This window comes from Enhydra lutris, unplaced genomic scaffold (genome assembly GCF_002288905.1).
Source record: "Enhydra lutris kenyoni isolate GAN:26980312 unplaced genomic scaffold, ASM228890v2 scaffoldscaffold71, whole genome shotgun sequence".
Taxonomy (NCBI): Eukaryota; Metazoa; Chordata; class Mammalia; order Carnivora; family Mustelidae; genus Enhydra; species Enhydra lutris.
Window position 1 is genome coordinate 2,036,920 of NW_019154155.1, and position 18,748 is coordinate 2,055,667.

Sequence of the window (18,748 nt, forward strand, 5' to 3'; positions counted from 1 at the left end):
ATATCTCCCGAGAGGGTTTCTCTGATATCTTCCATGCCTTTTTTGAGCCCAGCTAGAACCTTGAGAGTCGTCATTCTGAACTCTAGATCTGACATATTAGCAATGTCTGTATTGATTAGGTCCCTAGCCTTCGGTACTGCCTCTTGTTCTTTTTTTGTGGTGAATTTTTCCGCCTTGTCATTTTGTCCAGATAAGAGTATATGAAGGAGCAAATAAAATACTAAAAGGGTGGCAAAGACCCCAGAAAAATATGCTTGAACCAAATCAGAAGAGATCCCAAATCGTTGGGGGGTGTAAGGGGATAACAAGAGGTTCAGGGAAAAAAAAAGAAACAATTAAAAAAAGAAAACGAATAAAGAAAAAATATAAAGATGAAAAAAAATATATGTATATTAGATAAACTAATTTTAAAACGTTTAAAAAGAAAAGGGTTAAAGTTAAAAAAAATTTAGCAGAAGAAAAAAAATTGAAAAAGAAAAAAAAATTAAATTAACTGCAAGACTAAAGAATCATGGGGAGAAAGTGATGAGTTTTGTGATTTGTTTTCTCCTTCTCTGGAATTCCGCTGCTCTTCTTGGTATTGAAACTGTACTCCTTGGTAGGGGAACTTGGTCCTGGCTGGATTTCTTGTTGATCTTCTGTGGGAGGGGCCTGTTGTAGTGATTCTCAAGTGTCTTTGCCCCAGGCGGAATTGCACCGCCCTTACCAGGGGCCGGACTGAGAGCTGAGTACTCAGCTCGGTTTTGCTTTCGGGAGCTTTTGTTCCCTGAGCGCTTTCCGTAGAGTTCCGGAGGACGGGAATGAAAATGGCAGCCTCCCAGTCTCCGGCCCGGAGCAGCCGAGAGCTCGGGTCCCCACTCCTCAGTGTGCCCTCAGAGAATAGCGCCCAATTACTCCCATCTCCCTGGCCTCCAGCTGCGCTCCAAGCTGACCGAGCCTCTAACCGGTTCAAGGTAACCCCGAGCTGAGAGCTCACTGCTCGGCTCTGTCTCTGTAGCCGGCTTCCCTGTTCTAATACCTGCAAGCTCTGCGACTCTCAGAAACCCCCGATCCTTCTGTGACCCTGCGGGACCTGAGGCCACGCTGACCCCGCGTGGGCTTCACCCCAGTTTAGCCTCTGGAGCGATGTCCCTCAGTGGAACAGACTTTTAAAAGTCCTGATTTTATGCTCCATTGCTCCACTGCTTGCCGGGAGCCGGCCCCTCCCTCCGTGGTCTATCTTTCCGTCGCTTTGGATTCACTTCTCCGCCAGTCCTACCTTTCAGAAAGTGGTTGATTTTCTGTTTCTAGAGTTGCTGTTCTTCTTCTCTTCGATCTCCCGTTGGATTTGTAGGTGTTTGCAATCTTTAGATAAGCTATCTAGCTGATTTCCCGCTACCTGAAGTAGTCTCACGCTATCTGAAGTAGTCTCAGCCTGCTACTTCTCCGCCATCTTGACTCCTCCCCTATTTTCTGAACTTTTTAGACACTTTTATATTCTTGGCTATGATGACTGGGTTCTCTGAAGATGTTAAGGGTATTTTAAAAAGAATTCTTTTGCTTCCCACATTAGTTGTCTGTTGCTCAGAGTTCCTTTTTTCTGTTTATTTTGTTTTTTTGTTTTTCATGTCTTTCAAATATCTGATTCTTGGCTGGGCTCTTGTACTTAAAAAGTGAAGTACCACAAGCTTTTTAGAAGTTTGTGTGCAGGAGTGATCTCTATCTTTAGATTCTTTCTGTTGTTAATTTTCATCCCAATATGTGTGTTAGTTCTGTCTAGGATTCAAGTGTGGGAAGGTAGATGGGAGGATTTCACATTTTGTTTTGTAGGCTTTACTTCATCCTCTTGTTTTTTGCTGGGGGGCGGGGAGCTGGTATAGAGCTTCGCTCCCACCTACATCTGTGCATATTGTTCAGAGTCTTTAGGTTAATCCTTTTCATAGAATAAACTTTGTGTTCAGGGCAAGCGAAGATCTGGGAGCCTTAACCAGTCACTATATGGATATTCAACCAATTCTATTTTCAGTTATAGTCCAGATCAGGCTTTTAGAGGTACCAAATCATAAGCCTTTCTGGGATTTAGCTGCTCAAAATGCTTATTGTTGACTCCTAACAAGTTGACAATTTTCTCTGTTCTGGTAAAACTAACTTCTCAATCTGCTTTCATGTCCTGAAATTTTGTTAACATCTCTATTTTTCTCTCCTTTTCCATTCTCTTTGACCTTTTAATTTTATACATTTTAGATGTCCTAATTAGAACTTTAGTTGGGTTTTAGAAGGGAGCCAGAGGTAAAAAGTAAAATTTTAAACAGAAATTCCTAATCTGTTCTTCATAACAAAGTCATAGGGAATGATGACTGGTTATAGCCTCTGTTTGACACACCCATGTTTGTATACCTTGTTTATTGGAAAGCTAGGCTGAAAACAGATATTCAGTGCCTAACTTAACAAATCAGAAAGTACGTCTGAAAAGAATTTTATATTTTATATTTCATTTTCTTCTATTTTATTTAATTCACATGGTTTTATTTTGTGTGTGAATTTAAAATGTGTGAATTTATGTATACTTTTTTTCCCCTTAATGATACTATGGTTGGAATGATGGGCTATGGTTAAGTTGGAGTTGGTATGGATGAGATTGGAGAAAAAGTATATGTGTCTCAATCTGCTTATCTCTTTTTAAGACTTGGAACAAGAGTAAATATCTAATCCACCATTCACTACTTCTTACAGATATTTTTGTCCTTTTAGATTTATATTTTAATACAAACTTGAATTGAAGTTCATTTTTCTCATTTTATATAAAGATTGCTGATTCCTAAATAGAGATCTGAAGACTTTTGGAATATAAAAGCTCAAATGTTACTATTTTAAAAAATCCTGTTCTACCTTTATTGATTAATCCCTTACTTGAACTTGAGTTGAAAGTGTCTTGTAATCTAGAGCATAGCATGAAAGTATCTTAGTAGGATACATGATAGAGAATTGATGAAGTGTTGCTTCTTAGGACTTAAGATTTTTTTCATCAAACTACATAAGGAGGCATTTCACATTTCCAGAAGAGAATATTGGGAAAACTTATGTAACATCAAGATGTTCACATAGTGTTTAATTAAAATAGGATTTCTAAGTTAATGTCTTCGAATTGTCTTGCCAACTTTTAAACAGATTACACGTTTGATTTGAACTTTTGTTTTTCTTTTAAGCGTTTTTTTAAGACATGTTTTAGACATCTTTGGATAATCTGTTGTTTTCTGTCCTTTAAAATTAGGCTGCCATTTGTCGATGTAGTCAACCACTATCAGGATTCAGTGCCAGGTGCCTGGAGGATGAACATTTGCTTCAAGCCATTAGTAAAGCCAATCCAGTCAATCGCTATATGTATGTCATGGATACCAGGCCCAAAGTATGTGTCTTGAATCTAGTACAGTCTGTTAGTTTAATTATCTTTGTTACTTTAATTAATGAGAGTTGATCAGCTTGCCCATATTTAACCTGTCTGAATCCCAGTTTTAAATTAACTGAGGGTAATGACACTGAGGAAGGCAGTCTTTAAAAGAATACCAACTAAGGAGTTTCCCAGATGGTGACATCTTATGTCTTCTGATTTATGTATAAATTTAGAAAAACAGATTTTTATGTTGGGAACTCTTGATCATGTGGAAGTCTTATATTATTGTGAAGAAATATTAAATAGTGTGTTGTGAAAAATTAGAAAATCTTACTAATTTTTTCGGTAGAATTTTTAGTTGTCAGAACACTTCATGATAAAATAATGGGCATTAACTTGAAATATTCAAGAAAATAAGGAAAATAGTTAGAAAACATTGAACTAGAGAATTTTAAATAGTGAACAGGAAATAGTTGTTCTGTTAGGCATCTGTAATGTTAGGTTCAATTTTTGTCATTGAGACAAATGTCAGAATCCCTTTTTCTTTTTATAAACACAGTTAAGCAACTAATTCATATAGGATCCTGAAACTAAAGTAATTAAAATCTTCAATGGTAATAGCTAACATTACTTTTAATTTTTATTATAGCATCGAATGCAGAGCTGGTGGGCTACACAAAAGGACATTGGCAGAATTATAGTGAGGATTTCTTCAAAAATCTGGAATGATGAGAAAATAAGAGAAAGCGATGAGAAAAAGCGAGTGAGCGATATAGAGCACAATTCTAGGCAGCTTTGTTGAAAGGAATGGTAGCTGTTTTAGAAGTTATTCTCATCATTATTCATTCTCACAAAAGATAATGGAGGAAACAAGATGAGATTAACTTGAGTAAATTAAGAAGTATTAAAAACTAGAAATTGATAATTTGATAATTTTTTATCTTAATAAGAAAAGACTTTCTTAGAAGTCAAGAATGTTGGTGATAGCTCTTGTAAGACAAATTTTATTTTTCTTCCTTTTTTAATCTGGTGGATTCAATGGTCAGAATTACTTTTAGGTGATAATAGATATAAAAGCTGGTTATAATACAAGTTTCTGAATGTGAAGCCTGGGGATGGATGATCTGTTTCCCAGTACCTACTACCTCTTATCTGTATAATTGCCTTCTACACAGAATACAGGCCTTTCGTAAATTGCTTTGTTTGTACTGTTTAAACTTCAACTTAACTAGTAATAATGCGGAAGCATTTTAATATCTAACTCTCACCTTAGTCATCATAGGTGCTGAATAACCAGTGAGTCAGTAGGTAGAGTTGAACTTCTTGTTACCAACCTGGGCCCCCATCTACTGAATGAAAAGCTACTTTGTCTTCTAATTTAGATTTTGTTTCATCCAAGTGCATAAGAATATTTTGTAAACTGCTATAATGTGCAATATGAAATCCAAGTCTGAAAAAATTAAACATACCAAATCTTAAATGAGCCTCTGATAGCATTTGATCTAGTGACCAAAAACAAAGACCATGGGCCTACTGGAGGTCTGTTTTCTCCTTAGAGACCAATTTTAGCCCAGTTCTTGGAGGTGTATCAAGCTAGTGGGTTATATGCCATGGTATATACTGTGTGGGCCTCCAGTAATTTTTAATACGGAGGATCTCAGATAATCTGACATGTATTTCACATCTGATTTTTCAGGGTCCCTGTGGCTCTCTGAATGATCATGTGTTCCCCAGGCTTGCTCTGAAATGAATCTAATAGGTTCATTCTGTAACAGGAAACTTCCCAGGTTGGCTCATCTCTGAATCATTTAGGATTCAGATGAGAGATACTTCTTTCCTTTTTAAATTTTAAAATATTACAAACATATGGAAATCTGAGTAAAAACATAAGTGAATTAGTTTCATAAATTATATGTGGGGGAACTTCTTGTCTGACCTTTCCATTATATAGCAATCATGTTGTTACTTTATGTAAAGTGTCCTTTTTTACTCTTAATAACATATATGACACTTTTGCTTTTTAAAAAAATGGTAGCATATTCAGTTCAGAGTTCCTTAAACTCTGCTAAAATGTGGTTTATTTAGTATTTTCATGATTTTTGGTAAACTAGGTTAAGTGATAAAAGCAATTTGTCTCTAAATTTCTAAAACTTTATATTTTAGCTGAATGCAATGGCCAACAGAGCAGCTGGAAAAGGTTATGAAAATGAAGACAACTATTCTAACATTAGATTTCAGTTTGTTGGAATTGAAAATATTCATGTCATGAGGTCCAGCCTTCAAAAATTATTGGAAGGTATGATTATTTTTTGCCTTTGAGGCAACTTTGTCTAATTGATATAAAATGTTAGCACATTATAAAATTTAAAATGATGTAATTTAAAATTTCCCTATATGCACATTCAAAAAAGTAAAAAAAAAAGGAAATTAATAATATATTTTACATAATGTATTAAAACATGTTAACATATAATCAGTATAAAAAATCAGTAATGACACATTAGTTTTTTTCCTTTAAGTCTTAAAAAATTGATGAGTGTGTATTTTACACTGTTAAACCACATCTCAGTTTAGACTACCCATGTGTCAGTTTGGGGAGTGGCTACTGTATTGGACAGGACAGTTCTAATGGTTCTGCAAAAAAAATGGTTATTATTAGATAAATATTCTTGCTTAGTGTGTACAGTGAAGATTAGTTGAAAATAATGCTCTGTTTAAGTATTAAAGTATCTTTCCAGTCGTGGTGTGGAGTTTTAACAATTAAAATATCAGACTTTTAAATACTTTGTACTCCAAATTTTTTTAAAGAGAGATTAGAGCTTTTTTTTTCTTTTAAAGATTTTATTTATTTATTTACTTGTCAGAAGAGAGAGAGAAAGGGGCGCCTGGGTGGCTCAGTGGGTTAAAGCCTCTGCCTTCGGCTCAGGTCATGGTCTCAGGGTCCTGGGATCGAGCCCCGCATCAGGCTCTCTGCTCAGCGGGGAGTCTGCTTTCTCCTCTCTCTCTGCCTGCCTCTCTGCCTACCTGTGATCTCTGTCTGTCAAATAAATAAATAAAATCTTAAAAAAAAATCTTAAAAAAAAAGAAGAAAGAGAGAGAGCACGCAAGCGGGCAGAGTGGCAGGCAGAGGCAGAGAGAGAAGCAGGCTCCCTGCCGAGCAAGGAGCCTGATATGGGACTCCATCCCAGGATCTCCGGATCATGATCTGAGCCAAAGGCAGAGGCTTAGCCGTCTGAGCCACCCAGGTGTCCCGAGAGATTGGAGCTTTTTTTAAGCCCAAGGAATGACAAAAAAAAATGTACCTGAAAAATCCAATATTGAGGTCTTAATAGCATCTTTTCATTTATACAGTCTCTTTTTTTATTTTGTCCTCTTCCTCCCAATTTACTCACTTAAAGAGAACTTGAATAGGAGAAGTGGAGACTCTAGCCACATTCTAATGAAATGTTTTTTTCCCCTTCATAGTCAATGGTACCAAAGGGCTTTCTGTTAGTGATTTCTACTCTGGTTTGGAGAGCTCAGGATGGCTTCGCCATATCAAAGCTGTTATGGACGCTGCGATCTTCTTAGCCAAAGTAACTCTTCTTTGTTCATATTTTGTTTGGGGATTTATAATGGTTAGGAAGGAATGAATTTATTCTCTTGGCTGCTGGTGCTGGTACCCTTTCCAGTCAGAGAACTTTTATGTTTTACCTCTTTAATGAGGCTTACTTTAATTTGAGTTTTAAAAGATCACATAGCACTTCATGTAAGGACTTAAAAAGAAATCACCAGACACTTGGAAACAACAATTTTGGTTTTGTTTTTTGTTTGTTTTGTGTTTTGTCTTGTTTTTTGGAAATTATGCTGTGACAGCATTATCATTGCAGTCCTTGCTCTTCTGTGTAATGCAATACTTGCTAGTGTAGTTTTTGAATAAGTAGAATTTAACTGATGTACCAGAAATGTATTCTGCTGTAATCTAAGTATGTGGTCTTTCTTTTCAGGCAATAATGGTTGAAAATGCAAGTGTGTTGGTACATTGTTCTGATGGTTGGGATAGGACTTCCCAGGTTTGTTCCCTTGGCTCTCTTTTACTGGATTCCTACTACAGAACAATCAAAGGATTCATGGTAAGGAGTGATTTGGCTAGACCAGTGATTCTCAAATAGGAGTGATTTTTGTCCTCCAGGAGACATTTGGCAATGTTAGGAGACAGTTTTGGTTGTTACAAAGAGAAGGGCGCAACTGGCACTTAGCTGGTAGGGGCCAGGATGCTGCTACTGTTCTGTACTACAGAGGTTAGCCCCCGCAACAAAGACCTAACTGGCCCAAAATGTGTGTAGTAGTTGTGGTTGAACAACCTTGAGTTAGACTGATTTCCATTTGTGCCATCTGTTTGACAACAAGTTTTAAATTTAAAAGTTTTTTTTTTCTAAAATGTTATAATAGAAATATTCAGCATTTTCTCCTTCACTTTTATCCGACAAATGTGAGTGATGTAAAACAAGGCACAAATAAGAGTACTTAAAAATTATGTTCTAGAGCAAACTTTGTTTAAAATGCCTTCGTTAGTTAATTATAATTACACATTAGGAAGCATGTTTTATATCCGAAGATTAAATTTCTAGTTGAATAGATTTTCTGCTTTGTGAAGCTAAAGCCCTGCCTCCTGTTTTTTGTTTGTCTTTTGACACATGATCAGATTAACTTATGTTTTCAAAATTTACATCTTAATTCATGGCAACTAAAGTAAGCGAAGAGATGGTAGAAAGTTTTTATTGGTTTAGAATAATGAAATGCAGTGCCATCTTAAAGCAGGGGAAGGTTTAACATTCACCAGATCCCTTTCAGCACCATTATTTGATGGCACTAACATACTGAGTCTTGGACAGGCTGAATGGAAGTGCCACTAATAAAATTATGTGCAGCTTACCATAAGAGTGTAAGATGAGGAATACTTTCCCTGCCATGTTTAGCTTTAATTGCTTGCTAGACATTCAAATGAAATCATGTAATAAATGCCCAGGGACAATGTGAGAGCTTCCCAGGCAAAAGGAGCAGTGAGAACCAAAGCATAGCTCCATAGGCTGAATGCAGGTGATGTGTGATGGCTGGAGTTCAGGGTGTTAGAATGGGACACTTGGGAGCAGAAGGATATGGTGGTATGAAGGCTTCAGGAAGAGAAGACTGGAATTTGGCCTTTAACCTTTTCAGGTAGTGAGAGCCATTAAAGTACTTTAAATAGAGGAAACAGTAACTTGCTTGGATCTGCTTTGTAAAAAGACAGCTTGGTGTCCTAGGTGGAGGGTAGTAGAAATGGAGGCTGGGAGACCAGTGTAGAAACTGGTAAGATAACTCAGGAGAGAAAAGAGGGCCAGGAGTAAGGCCTTACCACATGAATGAAAGAGGTAATCAGTTCAACCTCCAGGGATGTTGAGAAAGTAGAATCAGTAAGAATTATTTCTGGTTTGGATATAGAAAAGAGAGGAGGCCTCTTCCAGGATGAATTAACATCTCTGGACTCAGTTGCTAGGATGGGTGCGCATTCTCTTGCTCCCTACTGAGAGAAGCAGAAGTCTAAATTCAGTGAGAAAGATACTGAGTTGAGTTTTAGATGTAGGTGTGTAGATAGGCCGAGAGCCTGCAGTAAAATCTGGAGCTCCAAGCCTGAAGACCACAGGTGTGGAAGTGGCAGAGCTAGGATTTGAGCCCATGCAACATGGTTCCAGATAACTGTATCTTTCTCTATCATTATATGGCCTTCTGGAAAGATTTACAACAAGGAGAAGCTAAAGGTGACTGTTTTTTTAAATCCCTGGCAGTGAGTACTACCTCCCTTGCTCCTTTTGGGGTGACTTTCTCTGTCTTTTCATTTTGTCCAGTAGGGATTTAACCTCCCTGTCCAGAGTGTACACAGCTGAAAGTAAAGTTCATGTTGCCTCTCGGTGCATCTTTGATGAATTTTCTCCTCTCCCCTTAGTTGTGGACTTTGTCCTGTCAGTCTTCTGGCCGATTTCTGGGTATTTAGGATGATTTGATAATTATCTATTTGTGTTCAGCTGACAAGACCAGCCTAGGATCCACCTACTCTGCTGCCATCTAGCTTTCCCCCCAAAGGTGGCAGTTTTTACACTGTAAAGAATGTACTTGGTGATTATATAATGAAATTATGAGATACGTTAAATACTAAGAAGATATGTTGTATAAATTAGACTGAAAAAAATTAGAAGCCTATTACTTCAGTAGAGTTGTGACAGAGAAAACAGATAAAGACAGTCCATTCAAGAGGTTAGATATCACCATCTGAATTTGAATATACACTTTTTATTGGTGTTTTTATCATTCTTTTTCTGGTAAGTACTGTGTAAGTAATGTACAAGTAAGCCAAAAGGTTTAAAGCATACACCCCAGTCTACCACCCACAGCTAACACTGTTAACATTCTGATTTACATTTTCTTAGCCTTTTTCTATGCAGATATCATCATTAGACATACAGAAATGTAAATGCGTTAGCACTTTATAACATGTAGTTTTCACTTAAAATGTAATAAGTACAACCTAAATGATTTAAGTCAAAGGACTACTGTATTTCTTTTAAGTGTCATTTCTACTCTTTGTTATACCACTCTCTAATCTAGGTTCTTGTTATCTTTTGCCTATAATTACACAAAAGTGTGTTTTGTTTGCAACCATAAGTTAAAAGTGTAAATGCTGTTAAGATAATAGGACTCAATCCATTTTAAACAGAAGAAATTGAAAGTAGTTGTAAAATGGATTTTGCTTTTTCTCATTAAGGTTTTAATAGAAAAGGATTGGATCTCTTTTGGACATAAGTTTTCAGAGAGGTGAGTCATAGTTTTACATTTATATATTTTGTAAAATTAGTAAAACCATTTTAGAGTGCCAAAATATTTCTGTTCTTCATGAACTTGCATAGGTGAGAGTGCTATTGTTTGTTTGTTTGTTTTTGTATGAAAACCGATTCAGTGTTTTTCTGTAATTTCTTTCAATTCTCAGACCTTTGTTAATTTTTGTGGCAGTTTATTACCTTCCTTTTTGTCTGGATTGTGGTACTTAGAAGGTAATAGACCCTTTAAAGTTGTGGTTGAAAACTCATAGATTTAAATTGTTTCAAATAAAAACATTATGCTTTTATTATGACAGTAGATATTGTGTTTTAGGTTCGTGTGTGTGTGTTTAAATTTGACAATACCTGAATAATTGACTTCTTTCAGAGGCATTTTTAAAAGCTTGTACTTTCTGGGGGGCTAGGTGTGGCCATTTGGATGGTGACCCAAAGGAAGTCTCACCGGTGTTTACTCAGTTCTTGGAGTGTGTGTGGCATTTGACCGAACAGTTCCCACAAGCCTTTGAATTCAATGAAGCGTTTCTTCTTCAGATCCATGAACATATTCATTCATGCCAGTTTGGAAACTTCCTTGGAAATTGTCAGAAGGAAAGAGAAGAGCTCAAGTAAGATAGTTTGCATAAAATGGGCTCTTTTTTTCCTAATTGGTTGAAGTCTAACATAAATCATAGTGGAATATAATAAAATATCTTGGCAGTATATAATAGAACTTAATTTTATTGTAAAGATTTTATTGTCTGGTATTTCTGAAGCTAAGTACCCTCTATCCCTCATATCCTGAGGTTAATAGTAAAAACATATTTTAAAAATTTGTTTTGAAATGAAGCGTACATACAGAAAAGTGATATGGCATAAGTGTGAAGCTCAGTAAATCTGAAATTCATCCATCTATGTAACCAGCACCCAGAACAAGAAACCTTACCAACACCCTGGAAACCGCCATCCTACTCCTTTCTATTCTGAATATATATTTAGAACAGAAAAATCTTAACATTATTTCATTTCTTAGAAAGTATTGGTCACTAAGCTTTAAGGTTTGGTAAAGGATTTAAAAACTGTTGGTTTTAAGGTAAAATGAGGCCTTATAGTTTTCCTCACATTTCTAAGCAGATAATTCTTTGGGGAAAATAGATCTATGTTGGCTATAGTGTGTCTGTCCCTGAGTTGGGTCGCATACCTCTTCTTTCCTAACCAGTCTTGGGGAGTAGGGGTTTCTGGCTAAATTTTGGTGCAAGGGAAATGTGGGGTAAGGCTGTGAGAAGTGATTAAATATAAATTTTTTTTAGGTTGGGTTTCTGAATTTAGATTTCTTAAAAGTCAATAAAGAGCAGTTAGAGATTCTTGAATGTCCAAGTGACATATTAGAGAAGCTAAATCTGGTAGTAGTTTGAAGACAGCCACATATTCTTAACTCTCAGCAGAGTTGAAGGTAGAACTGAGAGCACTTGGAAGATTCTAAAGATGTGTAAAGGGAATTACAAGTGGAACAAGAGTATGACAGAGGTGAACAAATCCAAGAGCATTCAGACTTTAGCTCTGTGCTATAGTAAAGGACCAGAGGACTCTTTTTTTTTAAGTTTATTTATTTATTTGACAGACAGAGATCACAAGTGGACAGAGAAGCAGGCAGAGAGAGAGGAGGAAGCAGGTTCCCTGCTGAGTAGAAACCCTGATGCGGGGCTCAATCCCAGTACCCTGGGATCATGACCTAAGCCGAAGGCAGAGGCTTTAACCCACTGAGCCACCCAGGCGTCCCAGACCAGAGGACTCTTAAGAGTTTTAGGAATAACTCTTCTCAGTCTGGGCCACACATCCTCTTCTAAAGGAAGATGATAATAAAAGCACTTATTTCCTAGTAGTTTTTCTCTTAAGAACTTATTTATTGGTCATCTTAGGGGTCATAGAAAAATGATCAAACTCCATTTTTCCCCATAATCCTATCTATTTTATGTTTATTTGGTAAATATACTACCTAAACCATTCTACCCTTTATCCACTTACTTCACTTACTCTTAGAGTTGCAGTATGATTGGCATCTTTTTACTGTTGAATAACATTCTGATTTTTCCTAATTCCCTTTTTGCTACTCTCTCACACTTACATTTATCCCTGCTTTATTAATACATGTTACTACAACCCAGATATAGGGCTAAGAGAATGAGGCCAAAGAGTGATACACATGTCTGCTCTGTATACATGTGTATGGTGATTTGAAATAGGTATAAGAGACCGTGTTTATGAAACTATGTGAGTTGAAAGGAATCTCTTAATGTGTGTGTTTGTAAGAGAATGGTAGACCTGTGTTATGTTCAGAGAGACATGGTTTTATTTATTTCATGCTTATAAGTGAAAAGAGAAAAGGGAGAATACACAATTCAGAGACAAGGTGAGGTTAGGTTGCAAAGAGAAGAAAAAATTAAAACTTAAATCTACTTGGGAAACAATTGCCTGATTTATAAAAATAAATATTAGCATCTGTGGAAAAGATCTTCGTTTTTCTCATTACATTAAGGTTAAAGGAAAAGACTTACTCCCTGTGGCCATTTCTCCTGGATGACCAAAAGAAGTACTTAAATCCTCTCTACAGTTACAAATCTCCGAAATTTGCAGTTTTGGAGCCAAATACAGTATCTTTCAATTTTAAGTAAGTTGGCATCATTGAGGTATTTATACTTGATTTTTCTCAAACACAATTTATTGAGTTGTTGTTTTTTGTTTTTGTCATAAAGGTTTTGGAGAAACATGTACCACCAATTTGATCGAACATTGCATCCTAGACAGTCCGTTTTTAATGTAATTATGAATATGGATGAGCAAAATCAACAGTTAGAGAAAGATATTAAAGACTTAGAATCTGTAAGTATTCTGAAGCGTCTAATGTAATATACTTGGAATATTAAATTAGTGTATTTCCTATGTTCTCAGTGTAAATTTGTATATATAGAAACCTCATAAGTACATGACTGTTTCAAAATCAGATCTCCTCTGCTTTCAATAGGTTAGTTTGAATTGCTTTCCCTGAATTTTAACATTGAAGTATTCGAAGTACAGTTGACCCTTAAACAACACAGGTTTGAACTGCACAGGTCCACTTACAAGTGGATTTTTTTCGATAAATAGAGTACAGTACTGTAAACGTACTTACTTTCTCTTGTGATTTTCTTAGTAACATTTTTTTTCTCTCGCTTACTTTATTGTGAGAATACATATTAACACAACTTAAAAATATGTGTCAATTGACTATTTATGCTATTGGTAAGGTTTCCAGTCAACAGTAGACTATTAGTAGTTACATTTTTGGGGCATCAAAAGTTATATGTGGATTTTTTATTGCATGAGGGGGTTGATTCCTCCAACCCCTGTGTTGTTCAGGGGTCAACTGTATAGAGAAAAGTAGAGATATGAACATAATAAATACCAGGGAATCTACCACTAGCTTTGTAAGATTTTAACATTTATCATACTCGCTTCAGATCTTTCATGTTTTTGTTTTAAGAAATGAAATATATTTGAAGAAATTTACCCCTCTATAGCCCTCCCCATCTACTTTGGGCTGAATTTGTTGTTAATTGTTCCCGTGCATATTTTTCTACTTCTGCTATATATGTTTTTATCCACAATTTATAATACTGTTTTGTGTGATTTGAAATATTTTTATTTTATATTGAAGTACAAAAGAATATATTTTTATAAGGTATAAAAGAGCAACAAATCATGAATGGCCATGTACCCCTCACCCAGCTTAAGGAACTGTTTTGAAACTATATAAAGATGGTTATATTGTCATGCTTCATTTTATCCATATTGTTTTGAAATTTATCCATGTTGATACATATAGCTTTAATTCATGTGTTTTATTAATAACTACTATATAACATTCTCTTATATGCATATATCACAGTCTGTTCAGCCTCTGCAGAACATTTAACTTGTTTTCAGTTTTAGATTTCCATGATAACAAAGGAAGTTGAATGACTTTTCAAATATTTCCAGGCCATTTCATTTTTCCTGTTCTCTGAATGGACTATTCAAACTTCCACTCATTTTTCTGTTGGCATATTTGCCTTTTCCTTATTGATCTGTTAAAGTTCTTTATATACCAGACTTTAATTCTCTGTTAGATATATATATAGATATATATCTATATCTATATATATCACAAGTGGTTTTGTTCAGTTTGTTCTCATCTTTTCCATTTTATGTATGGTGTGTTTTGTATAGATGTTATGACTTTTAATGCAGTCAGATTGATCAGTCTTTATGTTTTATGCCTTTTGTATCTTGTTTAAAAAGTTTCTCTCCACAGTAAGACTTTCTTGTAATTTTTTTCTCTGTCATCACATATGAACAAAAAGGATCAGTGAGTACATACTTTAAAAATCCTAGACAGTTGTATCACTCACTGTCGTGTCTGCCTGTCAGGCAGGGCTGTTCCTTAGGGCCTTCCTTATCCATCTCTTGGATAAGAAGGTAATTAATGATTGCTTGAGGAAACGATAGGAGGGTTGTGTAAAAAGAGAAGCAGATCCAAGACATAGGTAAATATAGGCAGAGTGACCAGAAATCAGTCCAAGGATTTGGAGAGCATGATACTCTGCCAAAGAATACTTTTTAAAATCTTAGATTGTGTTTGAAAAAGAATTCTTTTGGGACACCTGGGTGTCAGTTGAGCGTCCAACTCTCAGTTTCGAATCAGGTAATGATCTCACAGTCATGAAATCAAGCCCTGAGTTGGGCTCTGCGCTCAGTGGGGAGTCTGCTTGAGATTCTCTCTCTTCCTCTCCCTCTGCCCCTCCCCTGCTCTCCTGCTCTCTTTCTCTAAAAAATATATAAATAAATCTTTAAAAAAAATAAAAAATTTAAAAATATTTTAAAATTCTGTTGTGTTCCAAAGCTGGTTATGTTCACCTAACAAATCATTGTAAGAAAACCATGTAAGGAAGTTCTTTAGGTAAGTAAGTGTGTGTTTGCTATATTATACAACTATGATTCAGGGTGAAGTCTCATATACCTTTCTTTTATTATAAAATACTGTCTTTTTATACTTCCTAGATAATCTGTGCCTTTTTTAAATATCAAGACTTAATGATCTTTTGCAGTCAAGCATAATAACCATTTCCCACTGTAAAAGTTATAAACAGGATTCTCAACCATCTTACTCTTCTGCAGTAGACTTTATTTCTTGAGATTTAACTTTGTATTCATAAAGAGAGAACATTTATAAAAGCATGGTTTCTTTCATCTAAGCTATGTTGAACATATAATGTGTGTAATGAGTAATTGTTTTCAAATTTGGATTTGTTCTAGAAAATTAAGCAGTGTAAAAACAAGCAAACAGATGGAATTCTCACCAAGGAGTTACTACATTCAGTTCATCCTGAATCACCTACCCTCAAAACTTCCTTGTGTTTTAAGGAGCAAACTCTGTTGCCTGTGAATCATGCTCTTCGAACTATAGAGGGCAGCAACCCAGCAGATAATCGTTACAGTGAATACGCTGAAGAGTTCTCCAAGTCGGAACCTGGTGTGGTTAGCTTGGAGTATGGTGTGGCCAGAATGACCTGTTAGATCCGTAGAGTATTTTCTGGACTGACTGTAATGCAAGAAGTGGATTCTTGTGAGAGTGATCTGTGCACATGACCAAAAGGAATTTGTCAAGTAATGATCTTAGAGCTTAATAGTTGAAGAAAGGATAATAACTGCTCTTGTGAGAGAAATAAGTCAGTTTAATCGCATTTCCAGCATAGAATGACTTTCAGTTCTTAAAGAGATGAGTGGTGGTGGCAGATTCATTCAAAACACAATTTGTACTGTATACTAGTGAATTGACATTTCTGTATGATTTATATGTTAAAATTACAGCCAAACATGAATAACCTTCCTTAACTATAATTGTCAGGAAACAAAACTCGACAAAGTACTCCCTTACTTAATAATTGACATGGCATGTACTTTTGATTATGTAACTCAGTAACTATGGGTATTTACATATTTTGCCTATTAGTAATGTTAACGTTGAAGTGCCATGAAAAATACTCTAAGAAAGCCTTAAAATCTCGGTTTATTCTTTACCCTTAAGTTTTATAGCTAAGAGCAGGTTTTGGTTTTTTGGGTTTTTTTTTCTTTTGGTCAACCTTGTTTTATTTGGAAAGAATTGCAACGTCATTACTACGGGGGCTGCATGCTACAACACTCCTGTGGAAACAGATGTGCACGTACATTGTTAAGTTCATGGTCAGCTGCTCCCATGTCCATATTCAAAATTAACGAAACTGAAGGTCTTATTCTGATTACAGTTTATGCAGTACTACCTTTGATGACATTATTTACAACTTAGATTATTGATCTCTTGAATATGTACAAACATATTTGAGTATCTTTTATGTATGGATTACTGCATCCTTTTAATTCTTACTTTGTGGCTTCAGTTGGCTTTATTCTTTGGATAACTATGTAACTTTAAAAAGCTAAGGCTCTAAAACTGTTCTTAGATGCAATGAAGAGTGTGTGTGTATACACACACACATACTGTTTATCTCTCAGTGAGTTGCTCTTCCTAGAACAAACTCAGTTTCCCCCAAATTTTGGGGTTAAAAAAGGGAAGTACTAATAGTTTAGATTTTGCTTGGTTGCATGAATTTTAAAGCAGCCATTTCTATGTGGAACATTTTTTTCTTCTCCGTTAACGTAGGAATAAAAAAGGAAAATTAAGAATAGCCTAGTACAAAGTTAATGTTTAGCAAAAACAACTTAAATGCTAGGAAAAGTTTCATTTTGCCATGTTAAATTAACTGTTCTGTGTGCTAGTAACATATCTTTAAATGACAAAAAAAAAAAAAAAAAGGCAAAAAAAAACCCAAACCAAACCAACAATTCACATGCAATTGATGGTATCACCCAGCTGGCTTTAAAATTGAAGGTTTCAGTAACATGACTGGCAAGAGGTATGATTCAGGGGTAGTAGGAAACCTGGGTAGAATCCCTAATGCTTCTCTTTACTGTACTTATATCTATTATATTAGTTTTGAGCATAAATATCTTTTTCAAATGGAAAAAAAGCTTTATTGTATGAGAACTTAACTAATCTGTTTATTTTTCCAATGCTTTTGTGTAATGTATTATGTAATAAGAAAAATACTTCTTTTTAAACAGTAACAGAAATGTACCATAAAATATAGTTTGTGATTTAGCCAAGCCTATTTCCATACTTAAGCACTGGGACAGGAATCTTAATCTTTGTGACCACAAAGGGAAACTTTTGTGCCTTGTTACTTGGTTCTAGTTACTGATTATAGTTTTAGAATCTTCCATGGCAGACTTCTTATATTCAAGTTTTTTTTCGTTGTTCTTTAGTATCTTCAACTTCAGGCATATACATGTGTGTTTATGTGCTCACACATGGACTGAGAAGTCAGTTAACATCTTAAGTGACCTACGGGGTATATGTTGGCAAAAAGCGGATTATGTATATGTCTTATTAAAATTTATGTTCAGTGTATTTGGGAATGTATAGCATGTAAATTATTACATATTATTTAAAGGTAATTAAATGTTCATATTTTACTTTGGATGTTTTTCTTTTAAAAAAAAAACAACAACAAACAAATGGGATCAAGTTGTGATTGGTTTTTTTCTTTCCTCACTTAGGCAAATGGACCTGCACATTATACTAATCATAACACTATAAGGTTTAAGCAAGTCATTTTCCAAAAGGTTGACAATGTTAATAAGTAACAACATATATAAAAATAATTTCCAAAAAAAAAATACCAAAATATTAAAATAGGCATAGTGGGCTAAAAGGTACAGCAGATATAGTTGATAATATCACTTAATTTTGGTGGAAGGCAGTGTCCAGTGAATATATATACATGTAATTCAAGGTAAAATGTAGATTGGGAGATAAACATGATGAAGGAGGCAGATCGGGAGATAAACATGATGAAGAAAATGACTTTCAGGAAAGAGTTTATATGGAAGTGTTTTTGAAAGGTTAGCTAGGCCAGAAGTAGCTCAGGGAACCCTAACTAAATAAAGATGGAGGGAAGTCTATTGTTGTTGTTGTTTAAGTTCTCTTTACTTGGTAGAGTAGCAGGGCGGGGGGGTAGTATCAGGGAATCCCCCCTTTTTTTAAAGACTCTTTTTTTTTTTTAAGAGAATTTTTAAGTTCACCACAAAATTGAGAGGAAGGTCCAGAAATTTCTTATATACCCCACCAGAGTAGTACATTTGTTAAAATTGATGAACCTGCACTAATACATCATATTCACCCCAAGTCCATAGTTTACCTTAGGGTTCATTCTTGTTATTGTATATTCTGTGGGTTTTGGACACTGTGTAATGACCTTTATGGTATCATACAGGGTATTTTTCATGGCCCCAAAATCCACTGTGCTCTGCCTATTAATCCCACCCTATCCCCAAGCCCCATGCAACCACTGATCTTTATATTGTCTCCATAGTTTTACCATTTCTAGAGTGTCACGTAGTAGGGATCATATAGTGTATGGCCTTTCAGATCAATGTC

At 35.5% G+C, this 18,748-nt stretch overlaps 1 protein-coding gene across 2 annotated transcripts in view; it reads left to right on the forward strand.

The window, feature by feature from the left end:
* LOC111159918 (myotubularin related protein 6) overlaps positions 1–17,781 on the forward strand; it is a 43,334-nt gene extending 25,553 nt beyond the window's left edge. Inside the window, exons 6-15 of one of the 2 annotated variants that reach the window (XM_022522598.1) lie at positions 3,251–3,385; positions 4,020–4,133; positions 5,534–5,666; positions 6,836–6,945; positions 7,357–7,482; positions 10,149–10,198; positions 10,626–10,826; positions 12,734–12,865; positions 12,951–13,077; positions 15,529–17,781. In XM_022522598.1, the coding sequence (XP_022378306.1) occupies positions 3,251–3,385; positions 4,020–4,133; positions 5,534–5,666; positions 6,836–6,945; positions 7,357–7,482; positions 10,149–10,198; positions 10,626–10,826; positions 12,734–12,865; positions 12,951–13,077; positions 15,529–15,789 (1,389 nt within the window). In that variant the 3' untranslated portion in view covers positions 15,790–17,781. The remainder of the gene's footprint in view (positions 1–3,250; positions 3,386–4,019; positions 4,134–5,533; positions 5,667–6,835; positions 6,946–7,356; positions 7,483–10,148; positions 10,199–10,625; positions 10,827–12,733; positions 12,866–12,950; positions 13,078–15,528) is intronic. The other variant, XM_022522599.1, reaches the window with a different exon arrangement.
* Positions 17,782–18,748: the final 967 nt, after the last annotated feature.